We start from the raw sequence: 17,564 nt of genomic DNA on the forward strand, positions 1-17,564 counted from the left end.
ATATTCATCTTTAATATATGATCATATTTTCAACTTTAAAATATTTCAGTTGTCACAATAACAAAACAGACCATGTGATTCATTTTTCAAAAATAAATTTCTTAATTAAGCAAGTTCGCTAATACTTTTGTTAAAATATCGCTAACATTTTCTATTGAATTGATGTAGCCAATTATTATTTCGTATTTTAAATATAAATCCTTGATAAAATGATATTTAACACATTCTCTGCCACGGCGTAAGTTAGTGTTGGAATAGCGGTGCCGGCTTAAAAAAAAGTCTTGTATGAGCCATTTCCAAACAAAATATTATATTTATAGATATAATTTATTTAAATTGTTAACACAATTATGATTATTATTATTCACTATAAAAACACCTATAGGTGCACCCGGCACTTCTAACGAAAATGACGTTGCCAGTGCCGATTACATCTATAGGTGTAAGTTCTATAATTTATTGCTTATGATAAATAAAAAAACATTCAACGCAAAAACCAGGTGAACCTTCACAGGAATTACAAATATACATAGTTGCAGTCCTCTTCTTGTTACTTCTACAAACTTTACACTCCTTTCTTACTACTCTTTTCATCTTCTTAGTTGTTTGATCAGGTGTTTGATATACTTCTTCAGTAGTTTTCTCTATTTTTCGTAATTCGTGCAGGGTCACAGTAGCTTTCGGTACAACTTTCGGTAAAAGTGATTCCAAAAGTGCTAATCGGTACTCATAAATACTCTTACTTCTATTTCCTGAATATGTTTTGTACAGAATGTAAGAATTTATTACACTTATTTGTAATACATGAATAAAGATTTTTTTTGTACCGATTTTGTTTTTCGGACACAGGGGTAATACGACAGCATTTGATCATGCTGATCAATGCCTGACATGTATTTATTGTAATTGATAATTGCAAGAGGTTTTAGTGTTACTTGCCCTCTTTTATTTCTGGATTCAGCCATGTTATTTCCATATTCAGTCGTTATATACAGGATGTCGCGTTTGGATCTCCATTTACCAATGTGCACTCCATTATAGAATAAGGACTTGTTATCCCCTGGTTTTAGTTTTGCTTCTTGGTTGGCTCGTGGGTTGTTTTTTCTTCTTATATTTAGGGTTCCAGTACAGTATGTTTTATTTTGGAGAAGGTATGAGGCTAATTCGTAGCTATTGTAATAGCGATCCATATAAACAGAATGTCCCTGATGCAGTCTATCTTGTAATAAGTATTGAACAACCTTTGATGTATGTCCAGCTCCACCCAACACATCCGTTGAGCCATGGTAAATTGTAAACTTTTGTACCAGTCCATTGCGTTCCGTCAACATACAAAGTTTCACGCCGTACTTATGTTTCTTATTTTTTATATATTGACGGAAAGCTAATCGCCCTCTCCATAATACCATTGATTCGTCCAAGGAAAGTTCTTTTCCAGGGCTGTAAACAGACTGCATTTTAGTATTGAAGTGGTCCATAACGGGCCGTATTCTCGCTAAACGGTCTTTGTTATTTTTATCATCAGATGAAAAATGCAAACATCTCATTATCAGTAAAAATCTATTTTTTGACATATAGTTGGAGAAGCAACTTCTATACAACCAGTGTTTTTTTCCAATAGTCTGATAGTCGAGGAAGTTGAACTGTACCAGACAGTAGCAACAAACCAATAAATGTTTTCAATTCGTCTGTTGAAAGATGTTTCCATTGTCTAATACGAGATTGTGCACGTGTTCTATCTGATGAAAGAAGATTGGCTGCATACTCATTTGTTTTTTCGATAATAAGATTTATTAGATCTTCATCAAACAACAGTACAAAATAGTTGATAGGGTCGTGTCTCGGCATATTTGGGAAAAATGATTGTGCGCCCTCAAATTGAATATTGTTTACAAATGCATCTTCAGTCAATGTCATGTTTTCATCGCTAGAATTATTTTTTGGCAACACTTCGTTCTGTACATCGTCAATTCCATAACTATTATCACTGTCACTATTTGTTGTATGTCCTTCATCGCTATGTACAGAAAAGTTATCGTTACAATCGTCGTCTTCAGACTCTAAAATATGTCTCAATTCATCTTCTGTTAGCGGTCGCGTACTACAATGCGATCAAGAAAGCCGGTCCGCTAAAAACTACTTTCCCAAGCGCTTGATACCAATAGTTACTGCCCTCGTCACAGCGGTCACACCCTCCTTCCACTTGTTTTAATAGTGGTGGGGAAATGGGAGGAAACTTTTAGTTTAGTAAACATAACCTTAAGGCTAGGTACATAGTCTCGACAAAGTCGCGGCGACAATGTCGTGTCGCTGTCGCTAGTAATTGAAACTGTCCGCGACACGACATTGCCGAACAAATTCGTCATGTAGTGCAGTTTGTTGGCAATTCAAAGATGGATTTCGTTGATGATGCTTGTGTAGCATTACTAGCTGTCAGACATTTAAGAAAGAAAAGAAGACAGAGGAGATATTCTGTTCATCCAATAAATAGAAATAGATTTACTAACGGACAGTTTCACACGTTACATATAACATTACGCGAGAATGAAGATAAGTTCTTTGCTTATTACCGTATGACACCTAGTACATTTGATACATTATGCAATAATGTTAAAAATACGGTCTCAAAGAAAAATTGGAATATTATGCAAAGAATAACTGTTCAAGAAAGGGTAGCAATAACACTCAGGTAAGTAATAACGAAAGCATTTATTAAATATTATTATAAATGTGTGTACATATCATATATATCGGAATCCATTGTCGACGACGCAGCTGGACTAGGAGATTCAAAATTTTGTGATGAATGGCCTGTAGATTCACAATTAAAGGGTATAATTGAATGTCGGTTAATTTGAGGTGTTGATGGTCCGACATTTATTGCATGAGAAAGTTGACCGACATTTAACCCCGTTGTAGCTTGCTGCATTATTTGCATAAATTGCATTTTCACCCAGTTTTTTGTTTGAAGAGACAACGTCTTCATATCGTTTAAAAACGACAGAAGAAACATTCTATCACTATCGTTTTCAATGTCATTAGATTTAGCCTTTTTGGATTGTAAAATGTTTAGTAGTTCTTCTTCAAAATTGCTTTTGCGCTTCTTTTTATGAGTTCCAGATGTAGATGGAGTTTCACTGAGGTTATTATTATTTCCGTTATCGTCTAGTTGTACCGAAACATTAGTAGCTGTTTCACGATTTTCAGAATTGGGCAAGAGAAACAAAAGCTTGTTAAAATATTCGTACGTTTTTCTGTTTGTTGCCGAGTCTCCGCTTTTCTGAAATTTCTGAAGTCTTAACTCTCGATTAAAGCTGTCTCTTACAGACTTCCATTTTTTCTGCATGGTTTTTCCTAAAATAATATGATTTTAAAAGTTTTATAATAATATGCTCCTACGTTTTAGATTCTTAGCAACGGGCAATTCCTTCAGATCATTGGCATTTGAGTATCGTGTTGGTGTATCAACTGTGTCCAATATTATTCGAGAAACATGTTGTGCTGTATGGAATACTATGGTGAACGAGTTTTTAGCGGAACCCACAGAAGAACAGTGGAAAAAAATTTCAGACGATTTCTTCCGGAATAGCAATTTTCCAAATTGTATTGGAGCTCTCGATGGTAAACATATCAGAATTGTTAAACCACCACATAGTGCTTCTTTATACTACAATTATAAACATTTTTTCTCTATTGTGTTACTTGGTTTGGTAGATAGCAATTACTGCTTTACGGCCATTGATGTAGGTGCATATGGAAAAAGTGGAGATAGTAATGTATTCAAAAATTCTTCGTTGTTTAAGAGAATACAAAGCAACACGTTAAACATTCCGGAAGATAACATTATACTCCAAACAAAAATAAAAACACCAATGGTGATTGTAGCAGATGATGCCTTCGGTTGTAGTAAACATGTTTTAAGAGGTTATAGCAGAAAAAATTTGAGCGTCAGAAAGAGAATATTCAATTACCGACTTTCGAGAGCAAGGCGTTATGTTGAATGTGCCTTTGGAATCCTTGCTAATAAGTGGAGAATTTTCCATACTGCAATAAATTTAGATCCCGACTTTGTTACAGATGTTGTTAAGGCAGCTTGTATACTACATAATTTTGTAATAAGAAAAGATAATCATGGGTCGCACAACAATGACGAGGTACAAGATTTTCAATTCGATAATATTGAGCCTATTGCGACTGGAGGTGGTTCAAATATTGCATTAGCTACGAGGGAAAAATTTGCCGACTATTTTGTGTCCTCTGTAGGTGCACTTTCTTGGCAATATGATTACATTTAAATTATTTCATGAAATAAAGTACATTATTACACTTTAACTTACCTCTTTCGTTTTTTTCTTTATTATTTAACTTAGCCCAATCTAAATACATTATTTCTCCGATTTCTTCCCATAACCTAATTTTTAAGTCACGATTATGGTAGTCGTTATTTGCTAAATTATATAGAGCTGGACGCTCTTCAATAGCATCAATAAATTTTTCGATGTCAAACATTATTGTCAAGTATTGTTAACAAACAAACGTATTCGTTCTACAACGATTAACTTATATTAATATAAGCTGAATGTAACTCGAGTTGAGCGCCCTCTACAACTTAAAACAAAAATATAAACATGCGGAATAGCGAATTTTTCAACTTTTTTTAATATCAGCGACACTGACGCGATAGCATGAACACAAATTTTACGGCACTATTTACGTTACACTAGGCTGCGTATGGGTGCGTCTTTGTCGAGATGCAACTAAGTCGCGCACAGCCGCGACAATGTCTTTGTCGCAGTTACTATGAACACTACATGCATTTTATACTGAATGCGACTTCTTTGCGTCTTTGTCGCCGCGACTTTGTCGACACTATGTACCTAGCTTAAAAACTCACACGCACAAAATTAAAAATGTCACTCTCGTTAAACAAAATTCGAAATAAATTCTCTCTGGAGTTAGATTGGTGGATGTAAATTTAAATTATGATTAAAATAATTAAAAAGGATTAATTAATAAAAAGAAAACCCTTTAAACTATTCTTTTGTAATTAATTTATTTCATAAATCAAAAAAAGATCTTTTATTTTATTATAAAAATAAAGGTTTAGAAGTTTTATTTATTATAAAACGAATTCAAAATGTTAACCATTCTTTTCTAAACATAAAGTGATTCTTCTTTTCATATTATCGAAGACCTGTACAAGTTGCTCTGCAGTTATTTGTTGAACATTGTGTCATATTGCATCTTCCAATTCTTTTATGGTCTGTAAACGGTTTTTGTGGACAGAATTTTTGAAATGACCGAATAAAAAGAAATCTAGTGGGGTTAGATCGGGTGAGCGAGGTGGCCAACATCCTCTACCGATTACTCAATCATCATAAAATTCATGAAGGAATCTTTTGTTTGTTCGTGCAGTTGCATTGTCATGTTGAAAAAATCCTTCCAATTCATCATCATGTACAGTGCCGCACTTAATTATTGGCACAGCAATAGTTTTTCATTTCACGACTGTTTTTAAACCAAATTAACAAATGGTATTATGTGAAAGTATCGTTTCTATATTGTTTAATTAATTAAATACTCTATGCAGTTATTTTTGTATAAAAATTTATTTTTAATAATCTGTTTTAAATTAAATTAACAAAATAGTGCTTATTTTCAACGCACAAAATTATTGGCACAGTTAAAAAACAACTATTTTAAAACTGCCTTAAACTAAATTAGTATTTTGTAGGTAACCCTTTTTGTTTGATAACGGCCTCCAAACGCCTTGGCATGGAGTGAACCAAATTTTGGGTTGTTTTCTGCTCAATATTGTACCACTCCTCTAACAATGCCTGTTTCAGCTCCAACCTGTTAGTAATTGGATGCTTTTTGACCCGTGTATCCAATTCCTCCCACAAATGTTCAATCGGATTAAGATCTGGAGACTGCGGTGGGTGTGGTAAGACATGTGGGGTATTATGTGCCAGCCACATACGCACGATATGAGCCGAATGCTTTGGGTCATTATCGTGTTGAAATGTGTACGTGGGCGACAAATTTAACTTTTTGATACTTTTATGGAGGTTTTCTTTTAAAATATTTAAATAATCTGACTTATCCATAATACCGTCTATAAATACTAACTCGCCTACCCCTGCAGCTGACATGCAGCCCCACACCATCACCCCTCCTCCACCATGTTTCACTGTTGGTGCAAGGTTTTCTTTATCAAACGCTGTATTGGCTCTTCTCCATACTTTAATACGACCATCAGATCGGAAAATGTTGAACTTACTCTCATCTGAGAATAGTACTTGATCCCAGAATGTATTTGGTTTATTCTTATATTCCTTTGCGTAGGCCAGGCGCTTCTTTTGGTTACGTACAGATATTAGTGGCTTTCGCCTCGCAACACGCGCACTATAACCAGCCTCGTGTAGTACTCTTCTGACGGTTATGGGATGAATATCTTTACCAAAATCTTGTTTTACTTCAGTAGCAATCTGTGTTGACGTTATTTTTGGATCTGCTTTGACTTTTCGGATAATCTGCTTGCGTTCCCGATCGTTTAATGTTCGGGGACGGCCAGTACGCTTAATACTTTCGAAATTTGATGCTTTTTTAAATCGGTCAATAACACTGCGAATGGTATATCGGCTTCTGTTCGTTATTTCCCCAATTTCAGTATACAATCTGCCTTGGTTGTGCAAATGAAGAATTATTTTGCGCTCTGATTCTGTTGTTTCTTTCTGTTTTCGACCCATTTTCATATTTAACTAATACTTTAGTTGATAAAGACAAGATGGAATTCGATTTAAAAATTAAATTAACTGTCAATAGGGGAAATACGAAGACACAGTTAGGATATTTGACATTTCGGCTAAGCATATAATGTACGTTTGTACCAATTGTTAAGTGTGCCAATAATTTTGTGCGTTGTAAATAAATACTATTTTGTTAATTTAATTTAAAACGGATTATTAAAAATAAATTTTTATACAAAAATAACTGCATAAGGTATTTAATCAATTAAACAATATAGGATAAATACTTTCACCTAATACCATTTGTTAATTTGGTTTAAAAACAGCCATAAAACGAAAAACGATTGCTGTGCCAATAATTAAGTGTGGCACTGTAATTATTCAATGAATTCTTGTAACAAAGCACTTTGACAACTTTCCTAATGTCTTAGTATGTTATGTCATAGTAATTCACTACATTTTCCAGGCATGTCTCCCTAAATTCCTCTACACAAAGACTTGTTGAATATTTTCATACCCCATTTTGATCTTTTACTCCATTTCGAAAATAAGATTGGAGAAGAAATTTTGTCTTAATAAAGACAGATAATATTAAATAAAACCGCAATAAATTCATAATGAAATATTGAAAACACCAAACGCCAAAATCAAGAACCAATAAGAACGTCGACCAATAAGAACGTTGAAAATTAAAAACAAGTAGAGATGGGAGGAGGCTGTGACGAGGACAGTAAGTATTGGTATCAAGCCCTTGGGAAAGTAGTTTTTAGCGGACCGGCTTTTTTGATCTCTCGGTATATCCTTTTCAAACTCCGATTTAATCCCCTGAATTAATCGTTTGTGGGCCCCATAACCTTCATTTAGATTTACATCTTCAGTTTCTGAAAACGCTACAGTTAAGGTGTCACGTAACAGGGATTCAAATACTTTGAAAGTAGTACATTTTGCAAGAAGTCCAATACACCGGAGAAAGAATTCTTTGACACGTGTAGAAGTATTACAAAAACATTTCCAGCGAGTGACAAGCTTGATAAGGTGAGCAATATCAATTCTAATGCAACACCGTGGACGAGATACGACAATTAAAAAGCATTTATTGACATAGGTGTTCAGATCACATGATTCAAATGCTAAGCAGACAGCATTTAAAAGCGCCATGGCGTAATCGGTTACAATTTCGGCTGGACACGGCACACCAGAGCGCAACCACCCTCGTAACCAATAAGTAAGCAAGTTTGCATCGTGTTTCTCCGAAACCATTTGGACTGCCGATAAGATTTTTGAACAACATGGAACTACACCTTGATAAAGATACATTGGCGAACTTGATCCATCCGGTTTTGTAATTTTAATGTATTACGAAGATATTGAATGTTTTAAAAATTTAAGAGTCAACTTTGAAGACGAGTTATAGGTCTTCAAAGTTGACTCGGATGTACAACTTACGATTAGTATAGAGGTAAGTTACGTTAAATCATCTTAATTTATTGTCCTCTCACGTAGCTCTGTGAACCTGGAACCCGAGTTTACGATATTTTGGCTTTGTTAGTACCATTCGATAGAGAACCGTTTGTACTCGTTTGTACCACAAACGAGTACAAAATAAGAGTAATAAATATTTTGTTTGTACCACAAACGAGTACAATTAGCCATATTTTAATTTGATTTGTCCGAATGTTTTTCACTAACATAAGTTGTAACTTTTATTTTATTTTATTGATTTCTATGGTTACGTATCGTAAATTGAACTTGAAAAATTTTTAATTTAGGAAAAGTATAATTTTTACATAAAAATGGGAATAATTAGTTAACTTCTATAGTTAGAATATAAAGTTCGTGCGATTTAGTGGTTTGAACATATCCGACGCATTATTTATGCTGAGATATGTTTGGAAAATCAGTAACAAAAATTTTTTTCTTCTTTGTAACTCGATCCGTGGACATACTCTATAAGTAAACACAGAAATGACAATATTCCAATGACAAATTCTTCCAATGACGTCACAATAAGGCCTTTGCGGAGGGGATACGTTCATAACAACAGCGTTCATAGGGACTCTTGACTTGGTGTAATGAAAATAGGCTCCACCTCAATGTAACAAAGTGTGAAAAAATTACATTTACATTAGAGAAAAAACCAATAATTTTCAATTATCATATTATTAAAGAACATTGTAAGAAAGAAGGATTTAGATGTAATATACAGGGTGATTCACATAACCTCTGTGAACCTGGAACCCGAGTTTACGATATTTTGGTTTTATTAATACCATTCGATAGAGAATCGTTTGTAATCGTTTGTAGAGTACTCGTTTGTACCACCTTTACTTTCGTTTGTACCTAAGGACTTAAAGAGGGAAACAAATTTTGAAAAATTGCCGGAACCCCATTTTTTGATATTCTAATTTTATTAATACCTTTCGGTAGAGAATCGTTTGTACCTGTTTGTACCACTTTCGATTTCGTTTGTACCTCAACCGGTTCCAAAATACAGCGATTTTTTGATTTTTCAGAATACCGCTGAAATTGTGTATCTCCGTTATTAACACAGATATCGCAAAACGATCAATGGAATTCGATAGAGAATCGTTTGTACCAGTTTGTACCACTTTTGTTTTCGTTTGTACTTCAACCGGTAGTATTTTGCTGGTATTTTGTTAATTTTCTTTTCGAACCTGAAGATTTTGGTTGACTCTCCATTTTCAAAACGACAATATACAATTGAAAAACAATTACCTTGTCAGAAAACTAACCTAAAAATACTAAAACACTTGCATCAAAAATTAAGGTGTATACAACCAACTATACAGTAACCACCTATAGGTGTAGCCGGCGCCTCTAATGACACCGTATAATACACCTATAGGTATAATCGGCAGCGAATGTGTTAATGTCAATATATTTGGATCTTTAAGAGTTTTCACATGTCTTGATCATTGAAATTGCACTGGTATTGTCTATTTTTAACTTAGAAGGTCTGTTGTTGTATATCTCGACCAGTATGCCCTTTAAATTTACTAATTCTTGAGCTACCGCCGAAATATACTCCGCAACTGCTATACATTGTCGAAACTGCTACACAATTTTGTTTGACTGATCTTTAAACTTTAACCTATTTGTTCTATTTCCATTCCCAGAAAAATTGTCCTTTTACTTGGAATTCTTCATAGAGTTTGTTTATGAATTCACTTCTGTTTAATTTCCAGTGATTAATGCATCATCTACAAACAAAAGTAAATATACATTATTTTTAACGTAAAAAGAATAGTCATATTCGGAGCTCAAACGCAAAAATTCAAACATTTTAAATTTTTGATAATTTCGTGACATTTTTCATTTCAGAGTTTGATTGCGTTTCTCAATTCACAAATAGCTCTATTCAGTTTTAAGTACTTTGAATTCGTCGTTTGGGTGGTTTGATATACACTTCACTATTTGACATACCATTTAAAAAGGCTGTCAAATCATGTAAAATCTTTAATTGATAATAAAAATAATTTTATTTTACAAGTTTTACTTTTTTATCTGACAAGCTTGATACAAAGTTTTTAGAAATAATATTTTGATAGCACACTTTGTGTGGTGCATGGCACACTACAATATACAGTGAAAGCTCTAATAAGCGGACAGTGATGGTTCCGTTACTTTTGTCCGCTTATCAGAGATGTCCGCTTATGAGAAAAGACTACTCAAATTAAAGTACATACACATATATGTATTATTTTGATCAGTTTTCGAAAATTTCGCTTTAACAAAACAAATATTTTTTTATATTTTATTTTTTTTATTAAAAACGAACGTTCATACATAAAAAAGGTAAACTTAAAACTAAAACTACTTATTTTTCGTTTGAATAAAATCTAGCATACTGCTTTGCCGCAATGAAGTTTCTCTTTGTAATAAGGGATAATGATTTTAGTTTGGAAATTACATTCAATGCTTCTTTATAAGATGTGATTGGATTACGTTCCTCGTCCTCCTCCACCTCTACCTCTTCATTCTCTTCCTCTTCTGTCTCATTTTCAACATTTTTTGTGACTACCGAAAATTCCAAGTCATTATCTTCTATATCGACGTTTTGATCAACAGTTAACCCCTTACTGCATGATTTTTTAGATTTAATTTTAAAAAATCTATTACACTACTCACCTACTCAGAAGTTTACAAACCATTGAAAATATATATACAATTGGTTTTTTTTCAAAGTATTTCAAAAAAAGCTTTATGTGCCATATATGGGACGATTTGAAGTATAAGCAAAAACTAATAACAAGACATTTACTATAATATTTGGTTTTAATTGCATTATAAGAAATATAACATTTTAGAACTAAATTTATTCTACATGAAAATTTAAAAAACAATTTCGATCTTTATTGAAACAAAGGTGAACATTACATTTTGTGCACATTACAAAGGATTTTCCTGTACATTCTGGATATTTACACCGTTGGCGTTCATCAGAAGTCCATTTTGGTAGGTGATTTAGATTGTCCCTGCGAACGTGTTGAGCCGGAATTTCTGAGAACGGGTATTTCTTTTTTTTTAGATCCAGTTTAGGCTGCAAATGATTGCTTGGTCTGCCGCGCTTTTTGGGAATTGTACTTGATTTTGTTAGCACTTCAGCTATTCCTAGTTTGAATTCAGAAAGTGGCATGTACATTTCTGAATCAGCAAATCTCCTTCTCCATAAAAGCCAAGCATTTACACATATTAGATCTATGAAATGAAAGAAAATTCTCAAATACCATTTTTTGGATCTAATATGTATTCGGTAGTAGCCTAGCATGGAGTCCAAGAGATCAACTCCTCCCATGTAGGAGTTGTAAATGCTTACACTTCTCGGGCGTGGTATATTTATATAATTTCTCTGTTTTCGACAAAATCTTTGAACTTCAGACACGTTTTGACTTCCGACATAGGTTGATATGGCGGTGACTACCTTATTGTCATACCAAGCGACAAGTGATATGTCTACGCCATCTACATTTGCAACTTTTTCGATTATGGTACCCCTTCCCTTCTTCTTCAGAACATTATCTGGAGGCAGATTACAGTTCGGTACTCGATTTCTTCTAACTGTACCAAGAGGTAAGATACCACGTTTTGACAAGTATATGAGTAGGTCTATACTTGTAAACCAGTTGTCGAAAAATAACTTATAATTCTGGTTTCTAGGTATCGTTTGCGATAGATTTACGACAACATTGCTGCTCATTCCGAGATCTGGTTGATTTGGTGGTAATTCAGTCGCTCCTGCGTAAATATCGAAATCATAACTAAATCCCGATACACCGCTTAGAACGAATACTTTGTAACCCCACTTGTGGGGTTTCTTAGGGTTATATTGTTTAAGATGGGATCTAGCTTTTGTAGGTATGATTTGCTCATCTACGGCCATATGTTCTTCTTTGGGAATAGTAAGCAATCTTTCCCTAACTTTAGAAAGAAAAGGTCGAATTTTGTATAATTTATCATGTCGTTCTCCTTGATTTACTTGATTATTGTTGTCGTTGAAATGAAGAAATTTTTTGATTTCTTCAAATCTGTTGCAAGACATAACGTCACAAATTGCAGGAATAGCCATTGAAGATTTCCAATAGCTTCTTGTAGAAGGCAACTGTATAATAGACATATAAATAGAAATACCTAAAAATCCACAAATTTCTTGTGGTGTTATATTTGCTGGTTTCTCCGGTCTACACTGAACTGAGTATAAATTTGATTCTTCTGTAATATACTTTACCATCTCCGTTGTGAGAAGGTATTTGAAGAAATCATAAGGCTCTTCCATGTTTATTATTTCTTCCGGCAAATCTTGATTACCGTTGAAAAGTGTAGATTCTGCAGGTACATTCAAAAAGGCTTCAGACCATTGGATATTTTTTCTATCTCGCCTGGTATTATTTCTACGAACCAGTATATTTATTAGGGGCAAATCGTCTTCACTATCCCATTGTTCTTCTTCTAAATTCAGAGGTTTTTCAAAACTTCTGGGCACATGAACCTTACAGTTGAAATTTTGAGGAGAATCATCATCAGACAGATTTTCGTCTTCACTTTCATCTCCATTCGGTACTAACACACGTTTAGTACCATAAAATAGACTTGAATCCATCTAAAAAAATAATATAAAAGACAAAAAAAAATTGCTATTATCGTAAATTGTCCCATATATGGCACGCGTCTACTAATAACTCTAACTGAAAAATTATACCCAAAATATGGAGTATGAAGCTACCAATTCATTCAATAGATACTTACCTTTGATCTAATATTTATTACAGCGCGATAAATTACTTTCTTTCACTGTTTACAATGAACTAAACATTCAGTTTTTATAAAAACTCGCTTTCAATTGTTTGGTGCTACAAAAATTGCAATGCCTCCTAGATCTTATTAAAGACAAATGACGGTTTGACTCGTAAAACTTGGAAGCGAGTGTCCCAAATATGTCACGAATTGAATTAACAGTAAGAAACACGTTTGTACGTAAAAATCACACGCAAACATAAACCGTCCCATATATGGCACTCTATGCGGTAAGGGGTTAAATATAGTCAGTTTATATAGTCTTTTACTACATTTAAACAATTCAGCTAGTCTCGCAAGTGGCAAATTATCTTCAACATCGTAGTTACTGTCAGTTGAACTTCCTTGATCCATCAGAAATCCAGCTTTTTTAAAACAATTTCTAATTGTCTTTGGAGTGACCTTCTGCCACGCAGATTTATAAAGTACAAGCTCTCTAATATGTCAATAGATTTTGATAATTTAGAAGCCGATTCTGCGAAATCTATTTTTGATAATATGTGACTCACTATTATATCGCGAAAATAAAATTTAAAATTGCGTATGATACCCTGATCTAACGGCTGGCAGACAGATGTTGCATTAGGAGGTAAAAAAATTATTTTTATATTTTTTAATTTTAAGTCATGTGGATGTGAATGTCATGTGTATCAAGAAATAAAATGATTTTTCTTTTTTTTATACCCATGTTTTTATCGAAATTACTTAACCACTCCGTCATAATGTCTCGTGTCATCCATGCTTTTTTGTTTGATTTCCAGATAGCCGGTAAATCCTTGGGAGCAACATTTTTTAATGCTCGGGGACGTGCCGACTTTCCAATAACTAGCAACTCCTCTTTTTCACTTACACTATTTACACAGAACAAAACGGTTAATCGTTCTTTGGACAGTTTTCCTCCTGTGCATTTTTCCGACTTTAAAGCTAAAGTTTTATTTGGTAATGCACGAAAAAAGAGCCCACTTTCATCTGCGTTGAAAATGTCCTCTGGTCGATAGCCTAGTAAGAAGGTCGGTAATTTTTTCATAAATTCATTAATGCCCTCTTCATTTACATGTGCTGCTTCTCCGGAGCTACACTTAAATGCAACATTATTTCTCAAACGCCACTTTTGTAACCACCCATCAGACGCTTTAAAGGTACTCACTCCTAATTTTTCTGCAATTTCTTTTGCTTTTTTCTTTACGAATGATCCTGATACGGCAATATTTTGATTTTTAGCTTTCACAAACCATTCGAAACAGGCTTTGTCGATCTTTGAACCCTCACTACTCAAAAAGTTTATCTTCGTTTTTACACTGACTCCAGACTGCCATTTCTTTCGAATCTTTTCTTTATCTTTGACTATTTTTGCCGCTTGTGTTTTCCCGATTTTACATTTTTTAGCAATATCACGAACTGACAACTTTTCTTTATCTAATAAACACACTATTTCCATTTTCTCCTTTAACCTTTAACTACGGGCGCCCTATCTTGAATCATAAATACGAGCACGGTGTACTATATACACCAGCTAGTAATAGCCGCAGAAACCCAGATTTTTTAATAAGTCTGACCATGTCATATTGTACAAATTGTGTTTAATCAAAAAATAAGTCATTACATAATAAGATATTAAACTTAAAAATATTCCAAAATATTAAAGTAGGGTGATAAAAAATAAGAAAGTAAGTCATTCATTAGATAGCGAAATATCCAAAAATAAAGAGATTTTCGAAAGGTTTCAAACTAGGGAAATAGTTAAAACATAAGTCTTATTCACTTTTCTGTTCTTCCTGATTATTTGAGTTAATACATTCGGGACAAATAATAGTGGAATGCTCTTTACAAACCATTCTACTGCATGTATCACACGAAATCGTTGTCACTCTATTTTTGCGTCTTCCACAACAATAGCACCTTCCTCGCATTTTTACTGGTGGTTCTTCTCCTTCATGTTCCTCTACAACAGCTTTGTATCTCTTCAGGAACAGTTTCACATCTAATGTTAAACTCTGTATTTCAGCCCTTTCTGACAGGTATGGTCTCATCAAAGATATAGATAATTCCTTTAAAAAAAATCGTCTGTATTTTTGAGGATTGGCGATGTTTGCAGCATTGTACAAGATTTGACTGTTAATTCCTGCGATGTTTATAAGCTGAAAAAATATAACCATCGGCCACCTCTGTGTTCTTCTTGACACTGAGTATGTACCGCACATCTTATCTATTGTATCAACACCTCCTTTGTGACAATTATAATCCAAAATTATATTTAGTTTTCTTGTATCCGGATCTACTTCAGAGTGCATAGTTGATATCAAACACACTGCTTTATTTTTCTTAGGGACGTACGACACTATAGTAATCTCTTTTTGAAAGCCAAAAAGAGACGATCCCACTTCTCTTTCTTTAGATGGTAGAAACTCCAACGGCAGCTCCCGTATATTTTTTCTTATTGTGCCAACCATTGTTACTTTGTCTTTTAACAGATCATTGGCCAATTTGTATCTTGCGTACCAGTTATCACATGTTAAATTTCGGTTTTTGCCTTTCCAGTTTTGAAGTAAACGATGCACAATGTCAGCTGGTTTATTTGACTGGTTGTACGTTTCTTTTGGTTGATTCCCACAATACACCTCTAAATTTGTAACATAAAATGTCTGGGCTTCACACAATACAAATACTTTTAACCCATACTTAGCAGGCTTGCTAGAGATATATTGAAGAATATATCCCTGCATCTACCTCTGAAAGGCACTAACATCTCATCTTTTGTGACCTCTTCTCCCAAACAGTAGTTGTTAGTGCAGTTCTCCTCAAAGCGATCCAGTGTAACTCGAATAGCAGCAAGCTTGTCAGTCAATTTGCGATCCGATCTAGTATTTTTGTCGTCAAACCTTAGAGCGGCAAGCAAAAATAAAAATCGATCGTAACTCATGCAAGCCCGAAATATTTCAGAGCCCGTTCCATCTTTAGTCCACAATTCGAGAAAGTGTGTATGGTTTTGTTTCTTAGTTCCTGCAAGTAGTAATAATCCGACAAATGCCATAAATTCTGTTTTTGTTGTGTCTTTAGCCCGTCTCGGCCGGTTATACTTTATACGCATCTTTGCTATTTGTAAATTGGTACATTCAACTATATTTTCAATAATGTCGTCACTAAAAAATTTCTCGAAAGCACTTCTCTCATTTGTAACGTCTTTTGCACACTGTCTTGGCCCAGGAAATATTTTTACAATATTTTTACTAGCAGTTTTGCTGAATTTGCTCACCACTTGATTTTTACACCACTTTGTTTTTTTATCTTTCCCTATGAAGTACTCGTCTTTACCACTTTCTGAACCCTTACTGATAGCATTATCGCTTTATTTGTCTGGGTCAGAAGATTCTTCAATTAGCTCCATTTCCGATTCAGTGTTATGGTCACTTTCTTCTATAATTTCTTCTTCCGATTCTGAACTATCCAACTCTCCCCCAACTTTTTCCTCAGATTCCTCTTCGAATATCGCTTGAGCCATAGCTTCAAGCTCATTTTGTGTGAGACGTTTCCGATTTCTAACATGAACTCGATCCCTACAAAAAAAATTTCTACTCAGCTTCCGTTTCATATTTTTGTGTAAAAAATAAAATAGCAACTTAGTTTTATTTACACAACAGAAAATGTAACATTTACTACACGCAAAATATTTCTTTTTACAGAAAGACACTCGTTAAGTTTACTTACATAACTATGTGCGTGGTGTACAAAAGTCGCCGGTTCGGGTGTCACTTTCGATATTTTCTTGCAGATTCAACTATTCAAGCAAAAATCACGTAGGCACTATAACAGACTACAGTTAACAATATACTGATAGGTTACATCGAGTGGCATAAACACACAAAGTAGTTTTGATAAACGGCAACCAATTTAACAACCGTGGTGTACTGCGAACACCTTAGCCCGTAGTTAAAGGTTAACATAAGCATCTTTTACTTTACCACCTTGGAAGCCATTTCAACGCACGTAACACCGAAACGAACAAACTAATAATAACTATGTACTAATGTTTTGGGATTCGTTAACAAGCGGAACTCGTAAAACGAGGAATCCCCGAACACATGTCGGTAAATATCTATTACAGATTACTTTGATGTGTGCGTTTAGTTACCTACGCGTCCGTTTATTAGAAATTTTTGCCCGTTATGTAAAGAAAAATAGTGTCCGCGTCCGTTTATTAGAGCGTCCACTTATGGGAAATAAATATGTACATGAAAATATAGGTTTGGGGTTGGTTCCAAGATTTTTGTCCGCTTATAAGAGATGTCCGCTTATTAGAGCTGTCCGCAAGGAGAGCTTTCACTGTATTGTAATAATGATAATAATAAAAGTAGTTTGTTTTACTTGGATTTTATGTAATATTATTATGTAATGAATAGTTGTGTTATATGAAAAACTCCAATAAGGTACCCAAGTGCTCCAACTGTCTGGGTACTTATTCGATTGAATTTTCAAATAAGCTCCCAAATGTTTATGTGAATTTTC

At 34.1% G+C, this 17,564-nt stretch overlaps 2 protein-coding genes across 2 annotated transcripts in view; both read left to right on the forward strand.

The window, feature by feature from the left end:
* LOC111417718 (putative nuclease HARBI1) overlaps window positions 1-17,564 on the forward strand; it is a 351,867-nt gene that overhangs the window by 276,202 nt on the left and 58,101 nt on the right. The window lies entirely within an intron of this gene.
* LOC139431731 (uncharacterized) lies at window positions 2,135-4,336 on the forward strand. The gene is made up of 2 exons (XM_071199841.1): window positions 2,135-2,689; window positions 3,407-4,336. The coding sequence occupies exons 1-2, from the start codon at window positions 2,394-2,396 to the stop codon at window positions 4,293-4,295; spliced, it is 1,185 nt and encodes a 394-aa protein (XP_071055942.1). The 5' UTR covers window positions 2,135-2,393; the 3' UTR covers window positions 4,296-4,336.

This window comes from Onthophagus taurus, chromosome 11 (assembly GCF_036711975.1).
Source record: "Onthophagus taurus isolate NC chromosome 11, IU_Otau_3.0, whole genome shotgun sequence".
Lineage (NCBI taxonomy): Eukaryota > Metazoa > Arthropoda > Insecta > Coleoptera > Scarabaeidae > Onthophagus > Onthophagus taurus.

Bases quoted from the DNA above. Each gene is read 5' to 3' on its own strand.
- LOC139431731 (XM_071199841.1), top strand. From the start codon at position 2,394: ATGGATTTCGTTGATGATGCTTGTGTAGCATTACTAGCTGTCAGACAT. The intron at 2,690-3,406 runs GTAAGTAATAAC...CCTACGTTTTAG, and splicing joins AGGGTAGCAATAACACTCAG to ATTCTTAGCAACGGGCAATT.